At 33.1% G+C, this 16,851-nt stretch overlaps 2 protein-coding genes across 5 annotated transcripts; both read left to right on the top strand.

Annotated features, from left to right (window-relative positions):
- Window positions 1-11: 11 nt before the first annotated feature.
- nitr3c (novel immune-type receptor 3c) lies at window positions 12-12,225 on the top strand. 3 transcript variants are annotated; one of them, XM_073907177.1, is made up of 9 exons: window positions 12-124; window positions 2,155-2,210; window positions 2,525-2,878; window positions 4,258-4,611; window positions 4,696-4,797; window positions 4,929-4,963; window positions 6,241-6,331; window positions 11,758-11,813; window positions 12,128-12,225. In XM_073907177.1, exons 2-8 carry the CDS (start codon window positions 2,165-2,167, stop codon window positions 11,769-11,771), a joined length of 996 nt encoding a protein of 331 aa, XP_073763278.1. In that variant the 5' UTR covers window positions 12-124; window positions 2,155-2,164; the 3' UTR covers window positions 11,772-11,813; window positions 12,128-12,225. The 3 variants fall into 3 exon arrangements, with proteins under 3 accessions (XP_073763278.1, XP_073763276.1, NP_001007203.1); XM_073907175.1 differs by lacking the exons at window positions 12-124; window positions 11,758-11,813; window positions 12,128-12,225 and adding an exon at window positions 1,848-1,891 and having other exon boundaries at window positions 6,241-7,682; NM_001007202.1 differs by lacking the exons at window positions 12-124; window positions 11,758-11,813; window positions 12,128-12,225 and having other exon boundaries at window positions 6,241-6,579.
- On the top strand, window positions 4,696-16,164 carry nitr3a (novel immune-type receptor 3a). 2 transcript variants are annotated; one of them, XM_073908196.1, is made up of 10 exons: window positions 4,696-4,797; window positions 4,929-4,963; window positions 6,241-6,331; window positions 10,208-10,285; window positions 11,758-11,813; window positions 12,128-12,481; window positions 14,201-14,554; window positions 14,632-14,730; window positions 15,373-15,407; window positions 15,851-16,164. In XM_073908196.1, the coding sequence occupies exons 4-10, from the start codon at window positions 10,224-10,226 to the stop codon at window positions 15,971-15,973; spliced, it is 1,083 nt and encodes a 360-aa protein (XP_073764297.1). In that variant the 5' UTR covers window positions 4,696-4,797; window positions 4,929-4,963; window positions 6,241-6,331; window positions 10,208-10,223; the 3' UTR covers window positions 15,974-16,164. The 2 variants fall into 2 exon arrangements, with proteins under 2 accessions (XP_073764297.1, XP_073764298.1); XM_073908197.1 differs by lacking the exons at window positions 4,696-4,797; window positions 4,929-4,963; window positions 6,241-6,331; window positions 10,208-10,285 and adding an exon at window positions 11,400-11,598.
- The last annotated feature ends 687 nt before the right edge of the window (window positions 16,165-16,851 follow it).

Below are 16,851 nucleotides of genomic sequence, written 5' to 3'. Positions count from 1 at the left end.
ACTGTACGCTAGAGGGTGCCCTGACGTATAACCCACATATGCATTGGTGAAGCAGACGTCAGCTACTGCAAAGACTGACCATATTTGCTAAAGCTCATGTCTTTTTTAACAATGAGTGCTCAAGGTATAAAACTGCTTTAATATTATGGTGCAATGCTAATTGACCTAGCCTTTATCATGTAAATATTACTGTATAGCAGGGGTTACCAACCTTTATGAAACTGAGAGCTACTTCTTGGGTACTGATTAATGTGAAGGGCTACCAGTTTGATAAACACTTCTCAAATAACAAATTTGCTCAATTTACTTTTAATTATACTTTATGTTTTTGGTAATAATTAATGATATTCATCCATGTGAAGACACTGATCATGTTAATGATTCTCACAAAAGTTATCAACAATGATTTAACAGGGTAGGAAATACCCTGTATTTAATATATCAATGTGCAACACTTTATTTGTATATATCTCTGCAAATATTTACATTTTTAAGTGATTACTTCTATATTAGATGAAGCTTACTGGTTGGTGGCGCTATGGTGAGCTATTTTTAGAACAGGCCTGCGGGCAACACATGTGATCCTCACGGGCTACCATGTTGGTGACCCCTGCTGTAAAGAATACAATTATATATGATTATAGAATAATCTTTCTCAATCTTGCCATTCTCCATGTGTCACCACAACTGTATAGTTTGCATATATTATCACATGGCCCTGTTTTTTTTATGGTCAATCTTGTGCTGTGTGTTTATCATGTTACATAAAAATAATCTAAGGAAATACCAGTTTGCAACATCAAGCAGAATAACAAGCAGTTTGTACAGCTCAAAATCAATAGAGGTGAATGAGACCAGAAGTCTTAATCCATTTAAGTAATGACTACACAGCAAACAAAAAATGTTTCATTTCCTAGTGTTTTTGTCATGTTTCTGGTCCAACTATCTAAACAATTCTTAAATTAAGAAATATTTTCTAGACAAGCAGTAAATATAGTTTTCAGAAATATTGAGTCAAAATTAAGTGAATTAAGTAAAATAATCTGCAAATAGGGAAAGCAAAATAAGTTGGTTTTTCTTTTGAAACAAGATTATTTTGCTTACCCCATGGCAAATTATTTTGCTTGTTTAATGTAAAAACTCACTTAATTTAGACATGTTATTTTTATTTTTTTTTACTGGACAAAATAATGCTTGTGTAGAAAATACTTCTTGATTTGAGAATGTTTAGATATTTGGACTAGAAACAAGAAAAACTCTAGGTAAGAAAAGCATTTTTGAATGCTCGCTCACTCTTACATGAAAGCTAAGGTTGATATACTTTAATGAAGGTGTTTAAAGTGGTTCTCAATTATGATTTCACTTTTGTCATGAACTGTACGTGAGCATAAAAAACATCCACAAATTTACTACTTTGAATGTGTCTTTACATGCAGATACAGCCGCTCAACATCAGCTGAGGCCTTTTAATCAACCCCTAAAATATCTATTCATTTTATGACTACTGGTCTATTGGAAGTGTCTTTTCAACTGCATTTTGAGTTAATGTCATGAACCTTTCACACATTTCCACAGTTCGAGTACCTCTTGCCTGCTTAAAATATTGCTTAAAAACATTGTTGTCGGCTTAACACGATACAAAAACTCACACATTAATCTAACTGATACCTGATGTAATATTCAGGTGTGCATACTCATGGTATCTGTTCATTTGATCACTATACATGTTCAAGCATCTGTTAAAAAAGATTCTTCTAAAGGAAATCGGCTCTGCCCCTTTTTTTTTTTTTTTTTTTTTTTTTTAACCGTGTCTGATCTTTGACCGCTTCTGTGCTTTGAAGAGGAAGCAGTCTGAAATTAGACTTACTACCAAACCAACACATAACCAAGGGTATGTTAGTTACTTGTATTGTGATGGTCTGAACTGAATATACTGGATCTGATCTGTGTGTCTCAATAAATATCAGAGGGCTATAATATTAGGTTTATTCTTTTTTTATTTGAAGAATATCTTTGTCACGTGGTTTTACTGTAAGTAGACCATTTTTAAATTCAAGATTTTTTTTTATCAAATGAAAATATGTGGTAAAATACTGAATATTTCATTATTTTCATTTTTCAGATTTCTTGAAATGTTTATTTTTCTTTTCTCAGGTGCTGCAAAATGAGTTTACAAGGTTGTTTTACCTTCTTTCTCCTCACATTTGCATGTAAGTTTAAACTGTTGGGTGATAATGACAAGAAGACCACAATAAAATGTATATTGGTCAATAATGATGTTTATCATAATGTCAAATCTCTGTTTCTTTCAAGTTCAAAGGAAGATTTTTTTAGCTGAACGAAACTTGTAAAAACGAAAAAATAGATACATTTTTTTATGCTTTCGTATTTTGTCCATGAAATAACATATTGTAATAATAGTTGTTTTATTACAATAAATATTATTTGACCAATCAAAATATTTATGATTTTTGTTTTACTTTTTTGTTTTCTATTGTTATTTTGATTGTTTTTGTTGTTTTAGATGGGACCTGTGAAGAAGATTTTATTCATCAGCAGCCACTGGTACTTGCTGAACTTGGAAGCAGTGTGACTTTACCCTGTTTTCACTCTGATGACTTTGTAACCACTATTTCATGGTATAAACATTCAGCTGGCAAGAAACCTCTTCTTATAGCATATTCAGATTTCAACTCTGGAAGAGTTACATATCGAAATGCCTTCAACAACACTAATCGATTCTTTATCACAGTTGCAAGTGGCTCTTATAATTTAACTATCATTCACTTGGAGAAAGAGGATTTTGCAACTTACTATTGTGTTAAGGATTTCTTGAACAGGTTAATGTTTGGAGAAGGAACGATTCTGCTGTGCAAAGGTGAGTTAATCACAGTTTTTGCATTCTGAAATTCACATAAATGTGTGTAAGGCTTTGTAACTGCAGTGGTTCAAGCTGTAGTATTACTGAATGATTTAAGAAATGTTGTCAGCATGATGGTGTACAAACTGTACATTTCAACACCATCTGCAAGCTTATTAATCTTACTAACGATGAAAAAAAGAGCAGTTAGAAAAATCAAAATTGTGTTGCTATTGTGTGACTATTGCAATATGGAGCAGTAATTCACAGAATAGTTGAAAATGAAATGATTTAATAACAATATCTTGCTATGATTACTGAATTGGGAGGTTCATTTCGCTGTGGTGACCCCAGATTAACCAAGGGACTAAGCCGAAAAGAAAATGAAAGAATGAGGGTTACTCAGTTGGTCACAAAATAATTTATATTAATTGTACCCAGCTTTAATGTACCTGATAAAGATAGAGGAGAGAGAAAGAAAGACAGAAAGCAAGTGAGCTGAAGCAAAATAGACATAGTCACAGTTTTAATCCCCCCCAAAAAACACAACTGTACATTTCTTTTTCAGCCACCTTCTGTAATCTTACACCAACATTGAAATTGCAGTTACAATAACTAAATATGTAGGAGATTGTTGCTCTTGTGTGACTATATTGTATTGCAAAATGGAGCAGTTTAACTCCATTAATATTAAATCAAAATTAATTTACAGAATACTTAAACATGAAATCATTTAATAACAGTAAGTTATGAAACAAATGTGTGAGGTAATAGAACCCAGCTTTAATGTGTAAAGTTATGATAGAAAGGCAAAGAGGGAGGGAGACAAAGAGAAAGACGGAAAGCAAAAGAGGCAGTCACAATTCACCCCCTTTTTTGCTTTCTATTTCTAAAAACCTAAGAAGTAACCAAAAACTCACATCAGAGGCATTCACTAATACACACGTCAGCCTACAGATCTGGGGTCTCATGAACTGTATAGAACTCTGCGTAGAACCTTTCTAAAAGTGAACATCTGCCAGAACAAATTTTAATTGGTTTACTAATGATTATGGTTAATAAAATGATTTATAGTGGTTCAAATAAGTCAATATTTAAGTTAAATATGTTTTCTTTGAGTTTACTTAAAGCTGTGCATATTCTCCCATCAAGTTTGGTTTGTATAGATTATAAACTTTGCATGTGAAATGGCATGCTCATGTTTCCACCTGTTTTGTGCAAATGCCATGTTTACAGTATATATGAGACACCAGATATTTATTAGCACTTCTGTGCCTTTTGAAATTTGTAATGAGCCCTTTTGGTAAACAAGAAAAGTTTGCAATAAACAAATACCCATGATCATTTGCACATCTATTGCATATTAATATATTTACAGAATGTTTCATGTCTTTCAGAAACTGACAGAATTAGCAGCACGTCTGTTATCCAGCAGCCTGTGTCTGACAGACTTCATCCAGGAGATTCAGTGACCCTGCAGTGTTCGGTCAGCAGTCACATCTGTGCTGGACATTACAGAGTCTACTGGTTTAAACACTCATCAGGATATTCTCAACCAGGGATCATTTACACTCATGATAACCGGAGCGATCAGTGTTTAGAAAGTTCAGAGAAGAGCTCTTTTGTTCAGAGTTGTGTTTATAGTCTCTCTCAGACTGAACTCACTACATCTGATGCTGGAGTTTATTACTGTGCCGTCGACACATGTGGGAAGATACGCTTTGGGAATGGAACCAAGTTGACTATTGAAGGTACAGAAAAGTTTACTTTTGAAAAAAATAACTGTTAGCACCGTAAAATAAATCTTGGTATAACACCCAAATTGACTCTTTTAGAATCCTCGTTGTGGAGTCCAGTCGTTTTGATCCTGTTTGTAATAAGTGCAGTATCCATTATTGTGAACATATTTCTCATAATCCGCACATATTGCAAAGAAGGTAAATATGTTAACATAAGCATATGGTAAAATACAAAAAATGTATGATACTAATACTTGTTATTTACATTAGCTAAACATTTTTTTTTATTGAAGATATCTGTAATTTAACAAAGTTATTATGTTCCACAGAAGCTTCAGAACAAATTAGAAATCGAGTTATTCAGGTAATTATTTTTATATATTTTTTATTTTCCTTTAAACTTTTAGAGATTGAAAAATAATGTTTTATAGGAATGGTCCTATTTTTGCCTGTGTATTAAAACCATGAGAAATCTGAATGTAGAAATCTAAAAACTAGATTTGTTTGTTATTAAATCATTTCCTACAGTTTAATTTAAATCACTTTAATATGCACATTAATGTTCAAGAATATAAAGTCAGTAAAAATTGCCCATGTTTTAAAAACATACTGTATCTCAGTTGCTGCATATGTTTTTTTTTTATCAGTATTAAGTGTAATATTGTGTAATGTTATTACAATGTAAAACAGATACTTTGCATTTTAATATATTTATTTTTGATAAGACTATATTTTGATTGTCCCTATTGCACATTTTGTTGACTAAAAGTTGCATTGCAACTACATGCCAATTTGTCATTTGAGTATTAGTAGACTGTCTGCTTAATATCTGTTGATTCTGCTTCTTCAACAGACATTTAACTGATTATAAGAAACTTTGCAAGTACATGTCAACTTATACTAACCCTAACTACAACCTACAACAGTCTACTTGTAATCTAGTGAGAATTAGTTCGCATGTAGATGCAATGTAACGTAAGTTTGACAAAATGCGTTAAAGGGACCATCAAAATAAAGTGATAGATTTTTTTTTTAATGGCAAGCAAAAAAAATTTTAAGCAGCAATTACATTTTCACACGTTGCTTCAGAAGTCACAAAGTTTTTCTATTTTTTGGTGTATGTTTGTGTGCAATACATTTTCTATATTGCTGCACAAAGTACATTTTAAAACAAATAATGCATTCAGACAATGCCCCTAGTCTTTGATTCAGATCAATATTGTTCTTGCTAGTGCATTTAGGTCAAACCTAAGTTTTAATGTTCTGTGACGTGAATAAAATACAGCCAATTGTGATTTCTGTCAGCTGCATGCGCTGATGCCGCCAATTAATTGCCATTGCATGGCATTCTGATGATCATCATAGTAGAAGTTTTTCCACATTAGCATTACCTGTTCTTCTGTGCAACAAGAGTCAGAAGCAAAAAAATGTGCAGCGTCACCTTGTGTATCAGTGTATTTTTGCCTTCCAATAAGCGCCATCTAATGTCAGGGTGTAATTTTAGACATTTACTCTGCTCTTCATCAGTGAATATCACTTAGACGTGAATGTCAAAAAACTCACGATAAGAGTGAGTGATAAACATCACAGTGTACACAAAGTGTTTCCACTGATAATATTTCTCTTATTTGTTCTCTGCAGGTTGATACAAATTACTTCAATTATGTTGCCTTGCAAAGCTCTTCAGTGACAACTAGCCAAGAAGAAACTATCTGTGTTTATACACAGACCAGTAAGCACTTTACGAGATAATTGCTTCTGCTCTAGATTATTGTGGTCATTCTTGTGGTTGTTTAGATTCGTTAATAATTTTACCGGTTCACACATTAAATTTTCTTTTTATAATTTTGATTTTGGTTAATTGTAAATATTTTTAGTCTATAAATATATCAGTCATTTTTGTCCCTCTTTACTCGTCTATATTATCACCCTCAAGCTTTATTTTTTTTTAAAGATTTTTTGTTATTTGAATAAATACATATTTAATGAATGACAAAGTCATTAAGTTTAGATTCAGATAAAGATCAGGGCCTGGCTGTGTAGACTTACGATGTGGTCAGATATTGATAAAGTTATTATTGGTCAATTGGGATGTCTCTGTATTTGGGCTTTGCACAGGTGGTCAAGGAAGAGACAAAACTGGAATGTAAACTTTGCTCTGTCTTTTTTCTTATCTTCTCTCGATCTACTCTCTGTCTTTCTAACTGCCTCATTACCCCACTCCCGTCTCTTCCTGTTTTACATTTAAGCTGAGCACAATTAATATCATGTTTTTTACTATTTCATGGTTTAGAATTTTTTCAGTGTAACCAAAACAAATTATTGTCATTAAATCATTTAAATTTCAAGTATTCTGTGAATCATTTTTTATTAACTTTGCTTGGGGTTGTGTCAGTGCCCTTGGCATAGGTAACTTGCACGTTTGTGATGGCACCATTAATGCTGAAAGGTAAATAGAGATTTTGGAGCAAAATATGCTGCTGCCCATTTCAGGGATACCCATGCATATTTCAAGACAATGCAAAACCACATTCTGCACACATTACAAAGTCCTGGCTGTGGGGGAAGAGGATATCGGTAGTTGACTGGCATGCCTGCAGTCCTGAGCTATCTCCAATAGAGAATTTTGAAGCGCAAAATGCGACAATGAAGACCCTGTACTGTTGCCCACCTTGTTTGCGGGAAGAATGGGACAAAATGACACCTGAAACACTTCATTATTTGGAGTCTTTTAAGTGTGGTAAAATTTTTACTGTTTCAACTTTTTAAAAATGTTTTCAAATGTGAAATACCACTTCTTTATCCCGACTTCTGATGTGGGGTTGTAGACTCGCTACCAGGGTTTTAATCAGTCTTAAAATCAAGTAATGATTTTTTGCATTTTCTTGTTCATCATTTATCAGTTTGATAATGCATGTGCTTGTGGACATTTGTGGTGAAAATATGGCTCAAATGACTTCAAAAGTAAAGGCCTCTGATATGTGCAATGGCTGATTCTTTAAACTCTCATGTTTTATACACTGAACCATCAGTGCAATACATACAATAAGATTCCTTTACTTAATAATTAATAAAGGTATTTTAAAAATTAACTTGCACAGCATTTTTATCACAATTCAACATTTACTAAAGCATTCATAAATAGAGTTATGCAGTGTGTTAAGTTAACTAACAATGACTTTTTTAAACATTATTTTACATTAACTTTAACTAGGATGAATAAATACTTTAATCAGCAATGTAATGTAATGCATTGTTCATTGTTTGTTCAATTTAATGAATACATTGATTAAAATGTACTAATTGAAATGTAAAGGTTTACCATTTTAACTTTGTTGAAACAGTTGACGCAGTTTTATCAGCTAAAAATGTGGAAGAGCATTGCTATTATGTGACTGTATTGTATTGAAATATGGAGCAATTAAGTGTATACAGACCCTGGCTTTTGGACTTGTTGCTGGTAATAGTCTAAATGATCCTTTTCTTTTTTGGTCTGGAGCACACAGCGTCCATTTCTCCCCAAAAAATAACCGAAATACTGATTGGTCTGACCACAGTATACGTTTCCACTGTTTAATGGTCCATCCCAGATGCCTCTGAGCTCAGAGAAGTTGACAGCAGTTCTGGACACTGTTAACATACTGTAGGGCTTCCTTTTTGCACAGTTCAGTTTTAACTGGCATTTGTGGATGTCACTACGTATTGTGAAACTTGATACAAGTTTACCAAAGTAGTCATAAGCCCATGTGGGGATATTGCTTAAAGATGAATGAGGATTCTTAATATTTAAGCTGAAATCTCCAAATGTCTTCCTATCTTTTTTTAATTAATTTTTCCTCTTTTATCGGGGTCGCCACAGCGGATTGAACCGCCAACTATTCTTGAATATGTTTTACACAGTAGATGCTGCAACCAAGTACTGGGAAACAACCATACACACTCACATTCACACACACACACACTCATACACTACGGCCAATTTAGTTCAACCAAATCACTTATACTGCATATCTTTGGATGTGGGGGAAACTGGAGCACTCCAAGGAAGCCCCCACACAAACATGGGAAGAACATGCAAACTCCACACAGAAACACTCCGGACTCAAATCAGTGACCTTCTTGCTGTGAGGCGCCAGTGCTAACCACTGAGCCACCTGTTTTTAAGCATTTCAATAATTTTCTCATGTATTTTTTTTTTTCAAATTGGCGATCCTCTGCTCATCTTTGCTCCTAAAGGACTAGATCTTTGTTGGAAGCTGCTTTTATACCAAATCATAATTACAATTACCTTTTGACACAATCACATAATCACATAATCACCAATTTTCCTGATTACTAGGCCTAAATTGCTACTGTGACAACTTTTTTGGAATGTGTTGCCGGTCTGAATGACCTTTTTTATATATATTTGAAAATTAAAAATTATGTATATTTACAAATGAAATTAAATTTACAAACAGCAATATTTAGTTTCCATATTGTCTGCAATAAAATACAAATTAATTAAAATGAATATTTAAAATAAATGTGGAAATCACTCTTTATTTTTTATATTTGACTCTTCCATGCTGTCCCAACTTTGTCTGGTTTGGAGTTTACTCAATTCCCAAGCTTAAACTTATCTTCTGTCTACATAAGTAAAATAAAATGTGATGAACAGAGCTCCAGTTAGAGGCCACAGTATATGACAATTTCCTGTAAAATGGCTGGCAGGAAAAAGATGCGCAGTATAGTCTGAGAACTGATGTGATGAACATCAGCAGAGAAACAGTTCACTTTAGACCTAAAACAATTACAATAAAATCAAAAGTATTATGTTATTACATGTAGATACAGTTGAAGTCAGAATTCCCTCCTGTTGCAATTCTTGCTTAAAAAGCATTTAGCGCATAATCTACATTCTCCACATAAGTTGGTGAAGAAGACGTCAGCTACTGCATTGGGCTATTATACATGAAACACCTGGGATCAGGACAGGAATCTGAAGTTATAACAGTATTAATGTAATCTGACAGGTATCTTAAGTTACATTGATTAATTTAAAATACAGCAACTGCACATAAAACATATAAAAGGCATTGGACATGAAACCCCTGCGATCACGTTCATGTACTGTATCTGAAGCAAACTGATGTTTTCACAATCCTACGCAAATTCACAAATAATGTGAATACCTGATGACGTAAAGCAAGCTGTAGTACTGAAACCGCTGGGGAAAAAAAGCCTGCCTACTGCAAAGACTTAAGTATATTTGCTGTAGCTGACGTCCTCTTAATAATGTGTGCTCAAGGTATTAAAGTCTGCTTTAATATTATGATGAAATGCTAATTGACCTAGCCTTTATGGCGTAAATAATGCTGTTTAGAATACTATAAAATAGTAGGATTTATTCTTCATAAATAAGTAATCTCTCTCAAGTTTTCTATCCCATCAGTGTTGTCACCAGTCTACCAGTCTATAGTTTGCATATGTTTTCACATGGCCCTATTTTTTTTGATGGTCAAACTACTTGTGCTGTGTGTTTATCATAGTACATAAAAATAATATGATAAGGAAATACTAGTTCATTCATTTATTAATTCGTTTTCTTTTCTGATTTATTCATCAGGGGTTGCCACAGCGGAATGATCCGCCAACTTATCCAGCTTATGTTTTACACAGCGGATGCCCTTCCAGCTGCAACCCAGTACTGGAAAACGTCCATGTGCTCTTATTCACACACACACACTATGGCCACTTAAGTTTATTTAATTACCTATAGTGCAGGTCTTTGGGCTTGTGGGGGAAACCGGAGCACCCAGAGAAACCGGCAACCCATGCGAACATGCAAACTCCACACAAAAATGCCAACTGACCCAGCAACCTTCTTGCTATGAGGCAATAGTGCTAACCACTGAGCTACTGTGTTTTTTTTTTTGTTTTTTTTTTCAGTTTGGATCATCAAGCAGAATAATAAGCAGTTTGTACAGCTAAAAATCAATGGAGGTGACTAAGACCATAAGTCTTGACCTGTTTAAGTACAATGACTATACCTGCTCTTACATGAAAACTAAGGTGGATATTTGTTCCTTGTGCTTTTGATTTGCTGACATTTAATGGGAAGAGGTACAGTAGCTGCTGTCTTTAGTGCTTTTAATGTTGTGTGATGTTTGTCTTCTGGGTGTGGTGTGGTATATATAGTGTAAATCTATTACGCTTCAGCACAAATCGCCCCAAAAGAGGGCAAAACAAAAGTTTACATTTAACATTAACAAATATATTATGATGGAGGTGTTTAAATTGGCTTACAATTATGATTTGACTTTTGGCAAATACTTTATATGAGCATAAACAACATCCACAAGTTACCACTTTGTGTATATGTGTGTATATGCTGATTCAGCCGTTCATTAGTTCAACATCAGTTTGAGGCCTTTTAATCAACCAATATCTGCTCATTTTAAGATAACTGGTCTTTTAGAAGTGTCTTTTGTAGTGCATTTTGAGTTATTGTCATGTTGAACCTTTACACACCTTTTCAAACCTTTTTCACCTTTTTCCTGCTTTAAATAGTTCTAAACATTGTTGTCGGTTTTAAAATGCACTCACAAAATAATATAAAAACTCAAAGTAATCTAATTGGCACCTGATGTAGGTTTGCAATTCCTATGGTATCTGTTTATTTGATCACTGTACAAGTTCAAGCATCTGTAAAGAGAGATTCTTGTAAATAAAGTAGGCTCTGCCCTTTTTTTTTTTTTTTTTTTTTTGAACATTTCCGTGTCTGATCTTTGACCGCTGTTGTGCATTGAAGAGGAAGCAGTCTGAAATTAGACTTACTACCAAACCCCGACACATGACAAGGGCATGTTAGTTTTCTTGTTTGACTAGTTTTTTATGGTGGTGGTCTGAACTGAATATACTGGACCTGATCTGTGTGTCTCAATCAATATTAGAGGGCTTTAATCTTAAGTTTCTTGTTTTCTTATTTAAAGAATATCTTTCTAGTGAGGTTGTACTGTAAGTAAACCATTTTTAATTTCAAGATTTTTTTTATCAAATTAATATATGTTGCGAAGGACTTCTGTTCAAATGTTAGAGATATAAAATGTGTAAACTTGAATATTTCATTATTTTCATTTTTCAGGTTTCTTGACATGTTTATTTTTCTTTTCTCAGGTGCTGCAAAATGAGCTTGCAAAGTTCTTTTACCTTCTTTTTCCTCATATTTGCATGTAAGTTTAAACTGTTGGGTGATAATGACAAGAAAAGAAGATCACAATAAAATTAAAATCAGTCAATAATTATAATTATCATAATGTCAAATCTCTGTTTCTTTCAATTTTAAAGGCATTTTTTGCCTGAGTGAAACTTTAAATATGCTTAGAAACCTAAACATTTATAAAATGCGTTTTTGTTTTATCAAAGAAAGTAAATATTGTAATTATTGTTTTATTGCGATAATTGTTTGTCCAGTCATAATTTTTAATAATCTTTATGTTTGACTTTTTATTTCTTCTTGTTTATTTGTTTGTTTTTGTTGTTTTAGATGGGACCTGTGAAGAAGATTTTATTCATCAGCAGCCACTGGTAGTTGCTGAACTTGGAAGCCGTGTGACTTTACCCTGTTTTCACTCTGATGACTATGTAACTACTGTTTCATGGACTAAACATTCAGCTGGCAAGAAACCTCTTCTTATAGCATATTCAGATTTCAACTCTGGAAGAGTTACATATCAAAATGCCTTCAACAACACTAATCGATTCTTTATCACAGTTGCAAGTGGCTCTTATAATTTAACTATCATTCACTTGGAGAAAGAGGATTTTGCAACTTACTATTGTGTTAAGGATTTCTTGAACAGGTTAATGTTTGGAGAAGGAACGATTCTGCTGCGCAAAGGTAAGTTAATCACAGTTTTTGCATTCTGAAATTCACATAAATGTGTGTAAGGCTTTGTAACTGCAGTAGTTCAAGCTGTAGTATTGCCGAATGATTCAAGAAATGTCAGCATGATAGTCTATAAACTGTACATTTCAACACCATCTGCAATCTTATCAATCTTATTAAAGATGGAAAAAAAGTGCAGTTAGAAAATCAAGATTGTGTTGCTATTGTGTGACTATTGGAGCAGTAATTGTAATTTTTCACTTTCGCCAATTGGTGAAGTTTTTTCCTCGCCGCTGTCGCCACTAGCTTGCATGGTTCGGGATCTGTAGAGCTGTGCATCGATGGATTGCTTTTCAGTGTTTGGACTCTCAGTAGTGATTATTAAACCACAATGAACTGAGCTAAACTGAACTGAACTTAAACTGAAAACTGAACTACACTGTTTCAATTTACTATGATCTTTTATGTGAAGCTGCTTTGACACAATCTGCATTGTAAAAGCGCTATACAAATATAGGTGAATTGAATTGAATTAATTTACAGAATAGTTGAAAATGAAATGATTTAATAACAACATCTTGCTATTATTGCTTAATTGGGCGGTTCATTCCACTGTGTGACCCCAGATTAATAAAGGGACTAAGTCGAAATGAAAATGAATGAATGAGGATTACTCAATTGGTCACAAAGTAATTGATATTAATTGTACCCAACTTTAATGTAACTGATAAAGATAGAGGAGAGAGAAACAAACAAAGAAAGACAGAAAGCAAGAGAGTCAAAGCAAAAGAGTCAGAGTCACAGTTTTAATCCCCTAAAAATCCCAAAACTCTACATTTCTTTTTCAGCCACCTTTTGTAATCTTACACCAACGTTTAAAATAAATGCAATTAAAAATAAAATATAAGGGGAGACTGTTGCTATTGTGTGACTATTATGTATTGCAAAATGGAGCAGTTTAACTCCATTAATATTAAATCAAAATTAATTCACAGAATACTTGAACATGAAATTATTTAACAACAGTTAGTTATGAAATAATTGTATGAGGTGATACAACATTAAATGATAAAACATATATAATATTAATTTTACCCAGCTTTAATGTCCAAAGTTACCCGATAGAAAAGCAATGAGAGACAAAGACAAAGAGAAAGACAGAAAGCAAAAGAGCCAAAGCAAAAGAGGCAGTCACAATTCACCCCCTTTTTTGCTTTCTATTTCTAAAAACCCAAGAAGTAACCAAAAACTCACATCAGAGGCATTCACTAATACACACGTCAGCCTACAGATCTGGGGTCTCATGAACTGTATAGAACTCTGCGTAGAACCTTTCTAAAAGTGAACATCTGCCAGAACAAATTTTAATTGGTTTACTAATGATTATGGTTAATAAAATGATTTATAGTGGTTCAAATAAGTCAATATTTAAGTTAAATATGTTTTCTTTGAGTTTACTTAAAGCTGTGCATATTCTCCCATCAAGTTTGGTTTGTATAGATTATAAACTTTGCATGTGAAATGGCATGCTCATGTTTCCACCTGTTTTGTGCAAATGCCATGTTTACAGTATATATGAGACACCAGATATTTATTAGCACTTCTGTGCCTTTTGAAATTTGTAATGAGCCCTTTTGGTAAAAAAGAAAAGTTTGCAATAAACAAATGCCCATGATCATTTGCACATCTATTGCATATTAATATATTTACAGAATGTTTCATGTCTTTCAGAAACTGACAGAATTAGCAGCACGTCTGTTATCCAGCAGCCTGTGTCTGACAGACTTCATCCAGGAGATTCAGTGACCCTGCAGTGTTCGGTCAGCAGTCACATCTGTGCTGGACATTACAGAGTCTACTGGTTTAAACGCTCATCAGGATATTCTCAACCAGGGTTCATTTACACTCATGATAACCGGAGCGATCAGTGTTTGGAAAGTTCAGAGAAGAGCTCTTTTGTTCAGAGTTGTGTTTATAGTCTCTCTCAGACTGAACTCACTACATCTGATGCTGGAGTTTATTACTGTGCCGTTGACACATGTGGGAAGATACACTTTGGAAATGGAACCAAGTTGACTATTGAAGGTACAAAAAGTTTCAGACACATCAAATGATACATCAAATTAACACCGAAATCAATGTGATCATTTGCTAATTTTCAGCTTCCTCCTTTTGGAATCCAGTTGTTGTCATCCTGTTTACAATAAGTGTAACATCCATTGTTGCGAACATAGTTCTGGTGCTTCAGAATCGTAGAAAAGGTAAATATACATAAGTTTTAAAAATATATAAAAAACAATTATTACAAAATACAAGTCTACATAACCGTGTGTGAAAGTGTTTGTCCCCTATCCCTAATAACTGGTTGGGTCATTCTTAACAACAGCAACAACTGCAATCAAACATTTTTGTTAACATGCAATAAGTTTTGTATAGGAATTTTGGCCCTCTCATTTTTGCAGAATTGTTGTAATTCAGCCACATTGGAGGGGTTTTGAGCCTGAACCGCCTTTTTAATGTCATTCCACAACATCACATTTGGGTTCAGGTCAGGACTTTGACTACGCCACTCCAGGGTCTTAATTTAGTTTTCCTTCAGCCATTCAAAAGTGGACTTGCTGGTGTGCTTTGGGTCATTGTCTTGCTGTAGAACTCAAGTTTGCTTCAGCTTAAGTTCACTAACAGGTGGCTGGGCATTCATATAAATATTTCAATTTTTTTGATGATCAGAAACATTAAAGATTTGATAAACATGCAAAAAAAAAAAAAAAGAAAGAAAGAAAGAAAAAAAAGAGTAAGCGGGAAAACACTTTTTCACACCACTGTGTATGTTTATATGGTATTCTACTTTGACATTCAGACCAGTGATCTGTACGTTTATCTTATTACTGTATGTTCCACAGAAACTACAGAACAACTCAGAGGCCAGATAAATCAGGTGATTATCATTCTAATAATAATCATTAATAAGGTAATTAATAATTCCTTAAAATTCTAGCAAATTAAAAATATTGTGTTATAGGCATGTTGCTATATTGTCTGTTTATCGACTACATAAATTTTTTTACTTCAGGATAACAATTATATCTATATCAAGTTTAACACCTAAATTAAAGTTCATTTTCACAAAGAACTATTTATTTAAAAAAAAAAAAAAAAAAAAAAAAAAAATATATATATATATATATATATATATATATATATATATTGAGATGTATTTAATATATACACTAGCATATTGAGTTTTAAGCATTATTGCATTTCATTACGCCATTCAATGTCACATTCAGAACTCATTACTTTTTAAAATACAGGTATTTTTTGTAACAGACAGTGAAAATCGACTGAATATTTTTTTCTGTGGCATTTCTTCCTCTGTAGATTGAAACAGATGACTTAAACTATGCTGCCCTGCACTTTTCCAAAACAAAGCCCTCCACCTCGAGAAGATCTTCAATAAAAACCATCCAGGAAACCATTTATTCAGAGACCACAGTACATTAGCTGAGACATTACTAATGAAAAGAAAGTATTGCTGTTGTTCTTTCACAGTATGTGTTGTTGTTCAAGTTAGTTAACAAGTTCTTTATGTAGCTTTGTATAACTTTAATTTCACTTAATTGCATATATTTTTTTTATCTGTAAATATCAGCAGTAATGCATGAATATAAATAAAAATGCTGCCTGGAACTGTCCATTATTTTCTATATCTTTTTTTTTTCTTTTATTTGTTTGCTGATGCACCATAACTTTTCCTTTGAACTATATCACACACACACACACACACATACACACACACACAGTTGAGTCAGAATTATTAGCCCCCCTGAATTATAAGACATCCCCCCTCTCCCCAGAGATTTTTTTTTCAACACATTTCTAAACATTATAGCTTTAATAACTCATTTCTAATAACTTATTTATTTTTATCTTTGTTGTGATGATATATATTATGATGATAGATATTTATCAAGACACTTCTATACAGCTTAAAGTGACATTTAAAGGCTTAACTGGGTTAATTAGGTTAACTAGGCAGGTTAAAGCAATTAGGCAAGTTATTGTATAACAATGGTTTGTTCTGCAGACTACCGAAAAAAAATATATAGCTTAAAGGGGCTAATAAGTTTGACCTTAAATATTTTTTTTCAAATAAAAACTGCCTTTATTCTGGTCTAAATAAAAAAAAAAAATGAGACTTTCTGCAGAAGAAAAAATATTATCAGACATGCTGTAAACATTTCATTGCTCTGTTAAACATAATTTGGGAAATATTTAAAAATGAAAAACAAAATTCACAGGCGGGCTAATAATTCTGACTTCAACTATATATATATATATATATATATATATATATATATATATATATATATATATATATA

This window comes from Danio rerio, chromosome 7, assembly GCF_049306965.1.
Source record: "Danio rerio strain Tuebingen ecotype United States chromosome 7, GRCz12tu, whole genome shotgun sequence".
Taxonomy (NCBI): domain Eukaryota; kingdom Metazoa; phylum Chordata; class Actinopteri; order Cypriniformes; family Danionidae; genus Danio; species Danio rerio.
Note: the sequence above shows the minus strand (reverse complement) of the source record. Positions and strands in the feature narration are given on the sequence as shown.

Coding starts and splice junctions, on each gene's coding strand:
- nitr3c (XM_073907175.1), top strand. CDS start 2,165: ATGAGTTTACAAGGTTGTTTTACCTTCTTTCTCCTCACATTTGCAT. Junction 2,879..4,257: donor AACGATTCTGCTGTGCAAAG/GTGAGTTAATCA, acceptor CATGTCTTTCAG/AAACTGACAGAATTAGCAGC. Junction 4,964..6,240: donor TTAGAAATCGAGTTATTCAG/GTAATTATTTTT, acceptor TGTTCTCTGCAG/GTTGATACAAATTACTTCAA.
- nitr3a (XM_073908196.1), top strand. CDS start 10,224: ATGATCCGCCAACTTATCCAGCTTATGTTTTACACAGCGGATGCCCTT. Junction 14,731..15,372: donor GCTTCAGAATCGTAGAAAAG/GTAAATATACAT, acceptor TATGTTCCACAG/AAACTACAGAACAACTCAGA. Junction 15,408..15,850: donor TCAGAGGCCAGATAAATCAG/GTGATTATCATT, acceptor CTTCCTCTGTAG/ATTGAAACAGATGACTTAAA.